The sequence below is a fragment of the Euprymna scolopes genome, chromosome 14, assembly GCF_053919585.1.
Source record: "Euprymna scolopes isolate OS-2025 chromosome 14, ASM5391958v1, whole genome shotgun sequence".
Lineage (NCBI taxonomy): Eukaryota > Metazoa > Mollusca > Cephalopoda > Sepiida > Sepiolidae > Euprymna > Euprymna scolopes.
Genome location: NC_136495.1, coordinates 87455348 through 87469883, shown reverse-complemented (window position 1 = coordinate 87469883; position 14536 = coordinate 87455348). Strand labels below are relative to the sequence as shown.

The 14536-nt window shown below is 34.6% G+C and overlaps 1 protein-coding gene across 2 annotated transcripts in view; it reads left to right on the top strand.

Moving 5' to 3' along the window:
- The window catches only part of LOC145293147 (DNA damage-binding protein 1-like), a 273779-nt gene that overhangs the window by 116604 nt on the left and 142639 nt on the right, over positions 1-14536 (top strand). For both annotated transcript variants that reach the window (XM_080139570.1, XM_080139572.1), the window contains exons 10-13: positions 9013-9129; positions 9572-9674; positions 9856-9928; positions 11470-11578. In XM_080139570.1, the coding sequence (XP_079995696.1) occupies positions 9013-9129; positions 9572-9674; positions 9856-9928; positions 11470-11578 (402 nt within the window). The remainder of the gene's footprint in view (positions 1-9012; positions 9130-9571; positions 9675-9855; positions 9929-11469; positions 11579-14536) is intronic.

Sequence of the window (14536 nt, the reverse complement as noted above, 5' to 3'; positions counted from 1 at the left end):
CATTTCAGTTTTTTGAAAACTGCATGACAGCAATAACCTGCTAAGTATAATATAAGAGGAAGTACTTCCTTGCATTGATTAACATCATCTTCTGTTACATCTATGTTAAATTTATAAACATGTAACTCTTGCTCCCTTGTCATTTCATCCCAGTTTCTTTAAAATTTTTCAATTCAATAGTTCGATTATTAATTGGTAAGCTCAATTTTAAAACTGACAACATTCTGAGTTTTTTTTTTCACATTCATACACCTGACGTATCGATATATTATACTGATCTCCACTAAGTTGTCGATACTGGCCAAACCTTGCCTTAAACTTAAAAAAAAAGTTATCTGTCTGAAACTTTCCTGGTAATATATACACCATGTTCAGTACATTTATACAATATTTAGTCAATAATTTATTATTTCAGTACATAACTTAAATTACATGTAAAATTCATTTTTTATATACAGACTTTCAATTTATTTTAAAATAAGTTCTAAAAAAATAAATAAATAAAAATAAAATTTTTTTTTTTTTCTTAAATATCTCGAACATTTTAACACTTACTCTGCTATATTTAGATGGAGTAAAATCCTTTCTTTTTATTGCATTGATCCACTGGTAAATTATTTCCTTTTTTTTTTTTTTTGGGAAATGAAAACACGGTAACTTTTGGTCCATTTTCATAGTTACCTCAGCATTTTGGAACTATACATCTCGACGGCATGTTTAAATTTATTTAACCCTCTAAAACTTTAAACCAACTTCCAGTTTAGTCATGAGACACGTGACCAAATTTCAACAGACCGATGTTTATGACGTCACCAGACTAAATCATAGTCGTCGCTAGGCCATCATATTACGGTAGCCCAACGTTATGGGGATGTGAAGTCACAAAATTGAACAACTAATTAACAAAAATAACTTGTACCTTCTCAATCAAAAAAATCCCACATACTTAAATCCAACAAACGGATCAACTAGTGCCATTGATCTTACCATGTGTGATCCATCAAGCTTCTTGGATTATACATGGAGCACTTACGAAGAATCCTGTGGCAGTGATCACTTCCCTATTATAATCAATTACAGTAACGCCATCCAAAATCACATACCCAGGTGGAACAAAGCCAACTGGGCCGAATTTAAAGAACTTTGTTCACTAAAATTAACAGAACATCAAATCCAAACAATAAAAGAATTCACAGAAGTACTCATAACAATAGCCAAAGCATGCATACCCAAAAATTCTCCTCCTGGAAAAAACAAAACAAACCATGGTTCAATCCAGAATGTAAAACAGCCATTAGACAAAGAAAGGTAGCCTTAAGAAAATTTAAAAAACAACCCACAACCAACAGCTTAATAGAATACAAACACCAGAGAAAAAAAACTTGAAAAACAAAGAATGCAAAAGATCCTGCTGGCAACAATTTGTCAACAAATCAACATCACCACTAAACTCAAAACCGTCTGGGAAATGATTAGGAAAATAACTGGAAAATATATCCGAATCCAATCAAACACCTTCTCACAAATAAACAGAAAATAACTGATAAAAAAGATATCGCTAACACACTAGCTAAAACCTTTGCCGAAAATTCATCATCAAAACACTACAATAGAAAATTTCAAATAATTAAGAAACATGAAGAAAAGTACAAAATAAACTTTAACTCCAAAAACCAAGAGCCTTATAATGAAATCTTCTCACTCAATGAACTAGTAACCACCATAGAAAAATCCCATAACTCGGCTGTAGGACCAGATGAAGTGCACTACAGCTTCCTTAAAGAAATTCCGCCCGAGCCATTAAAACTCCTTCTCAAAATTTATGATAAAATATGGGAAACAAAAGATTTCCCAACTTCCTGGAAAAATGCAACAATAATAATTTGGGAAAAGATACATCAAACCCAGAAAACTAGACCAATAGCTTTCACAAGCTGCCTATGCAAAACGTTCGAAAGAATGATTAACTACTGTCTTATATGGTATCTAGATGACAACAAAATAATTTCTAAAATCCAGTGCGGATACCAAAAAATTTGAGGATGTATAGACCACATCACTAACCTCGAAAATTACATCAGAGAAGCTTTTATCAATAAGGAACACGTAACATCTGTTTTTTTTTGATCTTGAGAAAGCATATGAAACTACCTGGAAACATGGTATCATAAAAGATCTCCATAACATTGGACTAAGAGGCAGACTACCTGAATTCATAAAAATCTTCCTAACAGACAGATCTTTCCAAGTTCGCATAGACTCGACTTTATCAGACCCACAAAATCAAGGAGTGCCCCAAGGCAGCATATTATCAACAACTATCTTTAACATAAAAATCAATAACATTATAAAAGAACTCTCTCCTGATATACATAGTTCCTTATATGTAGATGACTGCTCAATCAGCTACAGATCTAAATACACTCACACTATTGAAAGAAAACTACAACATAACATAAATAAAATTAATAAATGGGCAACTAAAAATGGTTTCAAATTCTCCAAAACTAAAACAAAATGCATCCATTTCTGTAACAAACGTAAACTCCACCCTGACCCAACCTTACAGATTGAAGGCAAAAAAATTCCATGCGTTAAAGAACACAAGCATCTAAGAATCATTTTCGACAAAAAAACTAAATTTCATTCCACACATCAATCACATCAAAACCAAATGTAATAAAGCATTACAACTCCTACGATACATCGCCCATACAGATTGGGGAGCTGACAAGAACACACTACTCAAACTATATAAAGCATTAATTAGATCAAAAATAGATTATAGTAGCTTCATATATCAATCCATCAGAAAGTCATATCTAAAAACCCTCAACACAATAAGCCACTCCAGACTAAGACTAGCACTAGGAGCATTTCCAACCTCCCCTGTAGAAAGCCTGTAAGCAGAAGCACATGAAACTCCTCCAATGCTTGGTCTAAAATACTGCACAAAACTTACAGCCAACCCTAAAAACCTAGCACACAATAGTACTTTAAATCCAAACCGTAAACATCTTTTTGACCAAAAAGAAAATGCAATCAAAACCTTTGGACTTAGAATAAAATCGATTTCCAAAGAAGCAAATCTACCCACAACCAAAATTCACAAAACTGTCCTACTCAAAACCCCTCCCTGGAAAATCGTATCCCCGAACATCGACCTAAGTTTAAGTAAATATGAAAAGAAACATACTCCTCCAATAACTTATCATGATGATCTCGATAAAATCAAAGAAAAGTATCCAGACCACACACACATCTATACAGATGGGTCTAAACAAAATAACGCAACAGCCAGTGCAGCAATACTCAATAAATCAATCAAAAAACAATCAAACCTCCCAAAAGAAACCTCAATCTTCAGTGCTGAAATACATGCTCTAATCCTAGCTCTCAAACTCGCCTCCAATAACAAAAAAAAAAAAAAATTTATAATCCTTTCAGACTCCCAATCTACTCTAAAAGCGATTAAAAATAAAAAGATGGACAACCCCCTAATCGCAAAATTACTCCAAAAATTAACTGAATTAAACAGTAAAAAGAAATCATTTTCTGCTGGATACTGAGCCATTCGGTTATTAAAGGTAATGAATTAGCAGATTCAGCAGCAGAAAATGCCTTAAATCTCCCAATCGATGCAAATTTTAAAATTGCATACATAGATCTAAAAAGACATATCAACGCATATACAACAGAGAAATGGCAAACCTACTGGAATGAACACCTTAACAACAAACCTCACAAAATCATGCCAAAAATCAAAAAACAAGAACAAAATACGAAATTAAATGGAAAAGAAGTCAAACTAACAAGAATAAAAATAGGCCATACCCACTTAACCCACTCATATCTCCTAAAAAAATTTCTTTTTTTAGGAGATATGAGTGGGTTAAGTGGGTATGGCCTATTTTTATTCTTGTTAGTTTGACTTCTTTTCCATTTAATTTCGTATTTTGTTCTTGTTTTTTGATTTTTGGCATGATTTTGTGAGGTTTGTTGTTAAGGTGTTCATTCCAGTAGGTTTGCCATTTCTCTGTTGTATATGCGTTGATATCCTATCTGTATACCTTGTTAAACACCACTCACAATCAAACATATTAATTGAATGTACTGATTTTGTAACAGTAAGAAATCGATTCTACAAAGAAAACAATATTAAAAAGTTATTTGATAAAGACAATGCCCACACCATACTCTCATATCTTAAAAAAATTGGCCTTTATAAAAAAAATTTAAAAAGAACCCTTTATACAACGGTCCTGGATATGACCTAAAACTATATCTGATGGTGAGGCTTCAGCTTGCGGGCCTTGGGGAGTGTGGAGCCACCCTTTAATTGCCATTGCTCCCAGGTCCACTCTGACCTGGAGTGGTAGTACCTGTTAGGGTCCCAACTATGAGTTAAATAGAATCCGACTTAAAAAACAAATATACTCCATTAAAAAATCTTTGCTCAAAATAACTAGATTCGGCATTAAATAATCTGAAAAAGGTTGATATGCCGTAAAACAACCAACCAACCATCAAGATTGGATGTATTAACATTAAAGTAGAAACATATATCCCCAGATCACTTCACTTCCTAAACTGCCAAAAATTTGGCCAATGCAAAGAATACTGCACCAGGAAACCAGTATGACCAAAATGTAGTAGTAATGAACACCAGGAAACAGAATGCCAAGGAAATATAAAATGCCCAAACTGTGGTGAGAACCATCCAGTATACTCATCGCTTTGCCAAAACTGAATCGAAGAAAAAAAAAGTAACCGCACTAAAATATACCAAAAACATAAGTTTTACCGGAGCTAGACGAATTATTGAAACAGCCACCACAACAGAACCAACTAGATCATATGCAGGTGCAACCAAAAATCAATTAAAAACAATAGAAAACATTGAACTAAAGGAAATCTCTACCCTCATAAAATCACTTCAAGAACTAGTTGAGGCATTGAGGGCCACCTTACAGCAACTGCCGTCAACTCAAGCTGTACTTGAAAATAACTACCAAACAGTTGAAAATAAAATCCCACCAGATCCCAAAAATCAAACACAATCCTCTAACAAAAAACCCACACAAACTGAAAACATCTTAAAACCGAAAGAACAATCGCCTTACTAGGCGCAAAGAAAAAAAATCAAATCTCGCACCAATCAAACAGAAAATAAATGAAAAACCCAAAAAAGACAGATCTCGCTCCACGTCAAAAACCAAAACTACAGATCAGAACAAATTTAAATCCTTGGAAATAATGGAAACAGACGACAGAGTCTATAAACCCCCATAATCAAATAGTAGAAAACAACCACTGTTATTCTTAATAAAATAAAAGGAAATCAAAAACATAAAACTAAACTATGGCTAACAAAATAATCCAATGGAATTGCAGAGGTATAAAAGCCAACAAGAAAGAATGACTTCTACTAATATCCAATCTCTGTCCTACTATAATATGCCTACAAGAGACTTTTTTAAAACCATCTGAAAATATCAATCTCCGTAACTTCACCACACAACAAATAACCCAAAGAGAACACACAGAAATCACTTTTTCCACTGCTTCCAACGTAATAGATGTATGGAAACTAAAGCTGCTTTCAGGACTGCCAGCAACCATTGTAAGAAAGTAATAAAGAACGCAAGAGTTGTATGCTCAATCCGTTAAGTCCAAAGTAGCTGGAAGTAGTGGAGGAAGTAGTTTTGTCCCGCATTTGCATAGGACATGCACACATAACTCACCCTTTTCTACTAAAAAAAGAAGACCCTCCAGAATGTGTGGCATGTCAAGAACCCTTTACTGTAAAACACTTTCTTTTGGATTGTGGCAACTTTGAGCATATCTGGCAGAACTATTACGTTAACAATTTGAAAGAACTATTTAAAAAAGTCAATCCTAACAAAATATTAACATTCCTAAAAAAAAGCCAATTTATACAAAAGAATATAATTTTACCCGATCCAACTTCACCCCCACCAAAAAAAACAAAAAAAAACAACACCACCTAATGACCCAAAAAGGCTGACTGAATAAGTTAAAATATCTAACAAAAAACAAAAAAATATGATGGACCTCAGCATTAAATAACCAAAAAAAAAAGAGGTTGATATGCCATAAAACCCAACCTAACCTAACTTTATATTCATTTTGAATACTTAAAATGTTACTTATATTCATTTATAAAATTCAACAGTGATGCATAATTTTTTCTTATAAATAATTTACATTCAACATATGTTAAAAATATTTATTTTTAATTTCACTGAACTTATTCTGATTTGATAACTGCTAAGATTTTAAGGAAATTCAAATTATGACTTACTATTGATTTTTATGAATGAATTCGATATTCAATTTTACTCATAAATGATTAAATGTTCATTAAGATTTGGTGACTTTAATGTTCACCACAAAAACTGGATTGGATTCTCTACTCACACAGATGCAGCGGGCATAGTTTTGCTATATCTCACTCTTTATCACAAATGGTTACGTTTCCAACCCGTTTCCCTGACCAGCAAGAACAACAAGCATCACTTCTAGATCTGTTTCTGACTACAGTTCCCGAGGATTGTACAACAAATGCTGACAGCCCACTCGGGAACGCTGACCATGCAATGATAATGGTAGAAATCGCCCTAAATTCTAGACCCAAAACTAAAGAGCCAGTGCTCAAAACAATGAGATATTATAAAAAGGCTGACTGGGAAACCATCAGAGATCTTATCAGAGATGCCCCATGGGGAAATATTTTTTCTCTTCCTGCTGAACAGTGCGCAAATGAGACCACTGAATGGTTCAAAACAGCAATGGAAGCACATGTTCTCATGCGGAAATTTTATAGCAAGCCCCACTCTCTCCAATGGTTTACTTTGACTTGCGCAACTGCCATTGCTCAAAGGCAGCATGCATACCGCAGATTTAACCGACATAAGTCCAGTTCAAACAAACAGAAGTATATAGAAGCTAGAAGTAACGTTAAGAAAGAAATAATGACAGCTAAGAGAGAATTTACTGAAACCACTAAAAAACGCACCGAAGCACAAAAATTAGGAAATCGTGACTTCTGGAAAATCTACAACAGTATAGTAAATAATGGGCAATCAACAATTCCCCCACTAACCAACAATCACGAGGTTATTTGCTCAGCAACCGACAAGGCTAATATGCTTGCCAGCTGGTTTTCCTCAAACTCCACAGTGGACCCTACCAACCACCCCCTGCCTGACTTTCCTTTGCGGACAGACACCACGCTAGACGATCTAAAAATCACCCCTGCTCAGGTACACGCTATCATAAAAAACCTGGACACTTCAAAAGCATGTGGACCTGATCTCATCCCAGCTGTGCTATTAAAAAAGTGCTCAGCCAAAGTAGCTCCAGTTCTCCCCAAACTCTACAGCAAATGCCTTAATGAATCATGCTTTCCGGGCTGTTGGAAAACTGCTTCTGTGGTACCAGTATTCAAGAATTCTGGCAAAAGAACTGACCCATCAAATTATCGCCCCATTAGCCTCCTCCCACTTTTCGCCAAAATATTTGAGACCATAATAAACCATGCTCTAGTCCGGCACCTTACAGATGCTAAACTTCTGACTGACAAATAATATGGATTTAGACAAGCCTGTTCCACAGCTGACATCCTCACTGTAATCTCTGAACGTATATACCATTCACTGTACAAAGCAGAGGAGGGCAGAGCGGTAGCTCTAGATATATCTAAGGCTTTTGACAGGGTATGGCACAAGGGTCTCCTCAGGAAAATTAAATCATAAGGTATCACTGGTAGAATACTTAACATAATTAAATCCTTCTTAGATAAGAGAAAACTCCAGGTTGTCCTCGACGGTAGTACATCTAAACAGTGTGATATAAATGCGGGAGTGCCTCAGGGGTCTATCCTTGGACCTCTATTGTTCCTAATATTTATTAATGACCTCCCCGACAAAACTGCCTCTGAAATGGGTATATATGCTGATGACACTACACTCAGGCATGACAGGAAAACAAACGAACACGTATCTAAAGAAATGGCAAAAACATTAGAGGATGACCTCCAATCTGTAGTGGAATGGGGACATAAATGGATGGTCACATTCAATGCTGCCAAGACTAAACTGGTTTCCTTCAATAATTACAAGAAACCTTCTCTGCCACCAATAGCAATGGCCAGTGACTCCCTGTCTGAGAGTACATCTTTCAAACTGCTTGGCCTAACATTCACAGGAAACATGAGTTGGAACAATTATATTGAAAACATGCCAGAGCCGCTGTAAAAAAGGTAGGCTCTCTCTACCGTGCTAGAAAACTACTGACACCTGAAAGTATCCTGTACCTCTATAAGGCCACCATTCGCCCATGTATGGAGTATTGTTGTCACATTTGGGCTGGTGCATCTGCTACTAGTCTCTCGCTCCTAGACAAGGTTAAAAAAAGAGTCGCCAATTTGATAGGCCCTGAACTGGCATCTAAGCTTCAGCCTCTGTCCCATCGACGAAACGTTGCATCCCTCTGCCTGTTCTACAAGTATTTTAATGGTGAATGCTCTGACGAACTGCAGACACTTGTGCCTCCACGACGTAGACACCCTCGACAAACCCGACAGGCTGCTAAATCCCACCCCCACACAGTAGAGATCCCTAGATGTAAAAGATCTTTCTATTCCAGTAGTTTCTTCCCCAGAACCGCTAGACTCTGGAATTCTATTCCAGGTTCCTGCTTCCCTATCTGTACTGACATGCAGAAGTTCAAGTGCAACGTGAACCGACATCTTGCTGCCCAAATCCCAACATAGTGCCCCAGTAGTTGCTGCCCCTGATAGTATCCCCCTACACCAAAGTGGCAATGCGCCTTGTTTGGGGTGAAAATGTAATAATAAAAAAAAAAAAATTAAGAGAATTTAAAAACAAATTAAGTTTTTAATGCTTAAAAAAAATTAATTTGTGAAAGATTTTTGTTTTGAAAATGATTTTTTTCATGTTTAATGATCAAAATATTGTTCAATTTCAGTTGAATGTTAATCCTAATGATAATGGTTCTTATGTTCAAATCATGGAGACTTTCACCAACCTTGGCCCAATTGTAGACATGTGTGTTGTGGACTTAGAGAGGCAAGGACAAGGCCAAGTAAATGATTTTCCTTTACACAAATTACTATGATTACATTATTTAAGTTATTTTGCAATTTATAAAATAATGATTTTATGTTAGTCTTAATTGTATTATTTTCAATCCATTCTTAAATAAAGAAACTAAATCTAAAAATGAAAGGTCAACTGTTTTAAGTATTATTTAATTATGAACTTGATATTTTCAAGTATTTGTGCTAGAACACTGTCATCATCTGAAGCAAATGTTACATAATGAAACTTAGGATGTGGCATATCAAGTAACACAATTGCTCACAGTGCATATATATCTTTTCTTCATAAAAATTCATTTTTGATTTAAGATTCTGAAAAATCCATGTTTGTAAAATTAATGTTCTCATCTCAATTAAAAACTTAAATTGTTTAAGAAATGTTTGACTTTTTTGTAATTGCTGAAACTTTTTCATATCTATTTTTAGTTGGTCACTTGTTCAGGTGCTTACAAAGAGGGATCACTGCGCATAATTAGGAATGGAATTGGAATCCATGAACATGCTAGCATTGATCTTCCTGGAATTAAAGGTTGGCATATGAGAATCTAATCTGTGCATGAGAGGAATTTATTTTTCATAGACAAAAAATAAACTTACAAACTTGTAATTGGGATTATTGATAAAGCATGTGTACTATTATTGTTTAATTTTTTTTTTTTTAATTCTTTGCAATGATTTGTAATAAATATGAATATATTAATTCTTTACAGGAATCTGGCCATTGAAAGTAAATTCAGAAGTTTATGATAATATGTTGGTTATTTCTTTTGTTTGTCAATCACGGTGAGTTTTTTGTCTTAATAATTTAAAGCATCATAATTAAAATGTCCATTTATTAAGTTCAAGATAATTTGTACAATAATTTATGAGATGTTTTTATTGTTTTTAATATTAGGTTGAGAAGAAAGTTCTTGTGGAATTTTTAATTTTGATTTCAAATGATGTATTTTCTCTCCTCTGATTTTGAGCACATGGTAAAATGGGGAAAGAGGTGGCTGGTTACTTTTAATGCATCTAAAACCAAGCTTTTATCTTTACATCAACGCTCTGATCCTTGTCTGGCATCAATTGAAATGAATGGCTCTCGTCTTTGAAACCTCCATGTTTTTACACGATTCTGAGTTTGTAAAAACCTTTCCTCCTGATCTGAAACACACACATCAAAATCTGTTGGGAAGGTCGCTGGAAAAATGAAGGGATCATTCTACCTCTCCAGTAGTTATCTCACTGCTGATGCAATTCTTTACCTGTATAAGTATGTCCAAGGATGGAGTACTGTTGCTACATCTTCATCTAGGCAGGAACTGCTTGAAAGATTTTATCCTGCCTTGACATAGTTTAAAATAGACTTTGTAACCTAGTGGGAGAAGCCCTTTTCTCTTTCCTGCAACCTCTTTCCCACAGAAGAGACATTGCGAACTTGTCTCTGCTTTATCGTTATTTTCATGGCAGGTGCTCATCTGACCTCGAATTTATGGTCCTTCCTCGCCAAACTTTCATGCGAAACACTTGTCTAACTGAAACCACTATCAATAATTCTCCCCATTCTTTATCTGTGCCTAAACCTAAACATAGATTCCATGAACAAAGCCTCCTTCTTAGAATTGCACGCCTGTGGAACTCTCTTCCTTTTGCCTGCTTTGACTGCAATATGGTTGTCTTCAAGTCCAACGTAAACAAGTCCTTGATGATCTGTCCCCTTAAGTAATCTAATTTACCAAATTTTCACGACTAACGATTACTATGATATTATCCCGTTGACAACTTATCCTTGAGTGGCCTCCGAACCGTGATAAGTGGTGACTCCTTTGTAAAAAAATGAAAAAAGTGGTAATAAGAAACTATTTGCACATGCCAGAATTTATTTTTCTACATAGTCACCACCATTCTTTTGCCAGGAATTCAATAACGCATCTTTGCTTCTGATGCATATCCATGACAGGTTGCTTTCTTAAAGTCTCACATTATTAATTTTACAGAGAGATCAAACTTTTAGTTCATGAATGCATAAGTTCAGTCCTCATAACATTTGCAATCCCCTCCGATCTATTTGGTTGGAATAAAAAAATAGGCATTACTTTTGGAACATCTGTTGTATATAAAAACTATTCACAACTACCTTAATCTCAATACTTTTTTTGTCTACATCCATTAAGGATTTGTAATAAGGTTTTTTTTTATTTTTAAAAATTTTATTTTATTTTTTTTTATCAAATAATGATTACATTGTTTTATTTTGAAATTCATTCATATACTGATTAAAAAAAAAAAGACATTTATTTGAAGACTTGTTAACAATTATTTTTAATTTTCTTTCATTTTAGTGTTCTTATGTTTAGTGGTGAAGAAGTAGAAGAGACTGAATTGGCTGGTTTTGATGGTAACCAAGTGACATTCTATTGTGGCAATGTTGTTTATGGACAATTGATTCAAGTGAGTTTAATTTCTAATATAAATTTTTGGTCTTGTTTGTTAACAAACTGATTTTTATTGTATTACTATTTAATCGCTGAAATATTGATTTAAATTTATATTTATGTTATTATAATTAACCTATAAATATGCTGTATAAAATGTCTAAGTCAGCCCTGTGGATGGGGCATCAGACTACACTGACTGCCCCCTGAAGAGGGTAAAAGTCCCTCAATGGGGCCACCTGTTGGCCGTGAGTGGTGACCCGTAACACCTTGGGACAGAATCCTGGTGGTTGAAGGTCTTGGAGGACAAGTTTAAGAATCTCCTCTTCCCAACACATCACTTTGGCTCTTACCTCAGCTAGACGGGCAGCTGGAGGGGCAAATCCGATCAATCGGCTGGTCAGGTCAAGCCCTACGTCTACTATTAATGGCTTAGACTAAATAATCTGAGAATTCTAAAGCTATTAAAAGAAATCCTTTCACAAAAAACACAGAAACCAACAAACCTCCTCCCCCAAAACAGACGTTTGAAGGCGCTGGCTAAGGGTCAATCAGTAAGTGAAGAATACAATTCCGACATGGCTGCAAACTCAACTTTTTCACTCAAGATTTGAGTAGTGAAACAAATATAGTGACAGATGCTCGGTATTTCCCACTTGACTGAGTATACTGCCTGTGTAGCCCTGACTGTGTCAAGGATGGGTTTCCTCCTTGAGAAGTCCCAATATCGGGCTCCGAGGTGGTGGGGAACACAGGCAAAAAAAGTACTATGCAAACTTATGTTGAAACAAAAATAAACCAAACGCTCCTTATCAGACTCTGAAAGTGAAGAAAATCCAGATTTCTCCAAGTTCTATGTATCGTAGAATGGGTTGAATTGGAGTACAAATTACAGCGCCCCTGCTCTTTGTCAGTTTATCATTGTCAGGTGGCTATTTTTGGTAATAATCCTACAATTCTGTTCGGAAAAGGGTTATTCTTTGTTAAAAACAAGAAAATAAAGTCTTGTTATGCATTTCTCTCATTTTCTCAGAAAAATGTCATTTTCAGAGAATCATTTTTCCAGTGCATGCCAAAATCTTTTCACTAGTCCTCCAAAATGAAAAGAGCCAGATGCAAATTGGTGGTATTTTTGTGAAGAACAACTAAAATCATTATAATCCAATAAAAAAAAACATTTGTGCTATCATGGTGTGAAATGTACTAAAAAAGCACCTTTTACTGCATTGTAGTTTAACGGGGTGATTTGGGACAACACAGTCATTAAGGTTCTATGTAAAGTTCCTGTTTTTCATTATTCTCGTGTTTTTGTTACTGCTGTAGCTGTTTTCCATTTGTCTAGGCCAGGCCCACACTAGAAGATTCTGTTTTGGGAGGTAAACTGCTGATTTTTTTTTTTTTTTTTGCAGAAAATTGTCGAAATCTGCATGATTTTATAAAGAATTTGCCATTTTTCAAAGATTCTGGAACAATGCTTTTGACCCCCCCCCTCCCCCAGCTTCAGGTCACGTCTAGGCTAGAATGCCATAAATAACAGTTGTGTGGTGTTTCTGTAATGATGTTTGAGGCATCATTAGCAAGTGCTTAACAATTTCTTTTCAGTTCAGGATTAATGATTACAATTTGAAGTGTAATACGGCGAAAAGTTGTCCAAGGAAAAAGTCTCAGTCGATTCTGACAGCTTTCAAGACTTAGTAGTAGAGGAGGTTCAAATTGACGGCAAAATGTTGGGACAGTGAGTTATTGTAGATTACGAACAAGAGTTTTTTCATGGCAAAGTCAATGTTGTGTCAGGAGGTGAAGCAAAAGTATGCTGCCTGCAAAAGCCGCTAAAAGTTAGAGAGTAGCAATACACACGGACGATAAAACGCTTTGGATAATCACAGATTTCAAGGGTGTTCTGCTAAAATCGTCATATTTAAAAAACCAAAGCAGTTTAAGTCCTCCAAAAACCACTGCTTTGTTCGGGAATGAATATACTTTCAAATGAATTAATAAATAACGTACATGATATATTTTAAGAGTTTGAAGCAAATAAAGCAATAAAAATGTTAACATCATAAAACAGCATTTTTGGTAATATTTTGTAATGACCCCCCCCCTCCCCGATTTGTAAATGCCTCTACCACGCTTGTATTAAGAATTTTGTCATGAAATTTGGAAAATAACTAGAAGAGATATTATTTTTAATAGTTTGGGGTGTTCGAAATTCTTTTGACTGCTCATTTTTTGTTGTTATAAAAAGACTTTAGCATGATGAGTATGGAAAATTTTGAAAAATATTTTCTTCGGACACTCACTGTTAAATAAGTCTATCTTTTTAATATATTTATTCGTTAAAAGTGTAATCGTAACTTATTTCCTCTTGCGATATCAAGCAATTTAAAATCATGATACCTGGGAAAAAAACATTCTATTTAAAAAAAAAAAAAAAAAGTATCTAAAAACGATCTGTAGTAGCAGCAGCATTACTATCAGTGATAGTATTGTGTAAATAAACGTTTTTTTACTTTTTATTTTTTTATTTTTTTCCAGAACGAATTAAACATTTAAAAAATTAAAGCATGAAGATAAAAAATGTTCTTAGTTGGAGCTATTTTTTTTATCAGAATATATGATTAAAGCAATCCCAACCAGTCCTGCGTTATTTCTAGTCAAATGTTAAAAATGTTTATGTGCTCAAAAAGACAAGAAAATAAGCTTTGTAAATATTTAACATCATGGCCACGTAGAGTAAGAAGAAACTAACTGAAAAATGCCTGCAGGCAATGTAGGTAAGATTTGTCAGACTGTCAGGGCCATTTGAAAAAGAGCAATAAAACATTTTTAAAAAGAAAAAGGAACACAGTTCAATTAATACTGAAACTGAACTTTATTCAATATAAAATATAAATATTATCTATGTAAAATTAAGTAATTTTAAAGCAATATACAATTTAATACTGATTAAACTGAATTAGTAATAGTAATAATA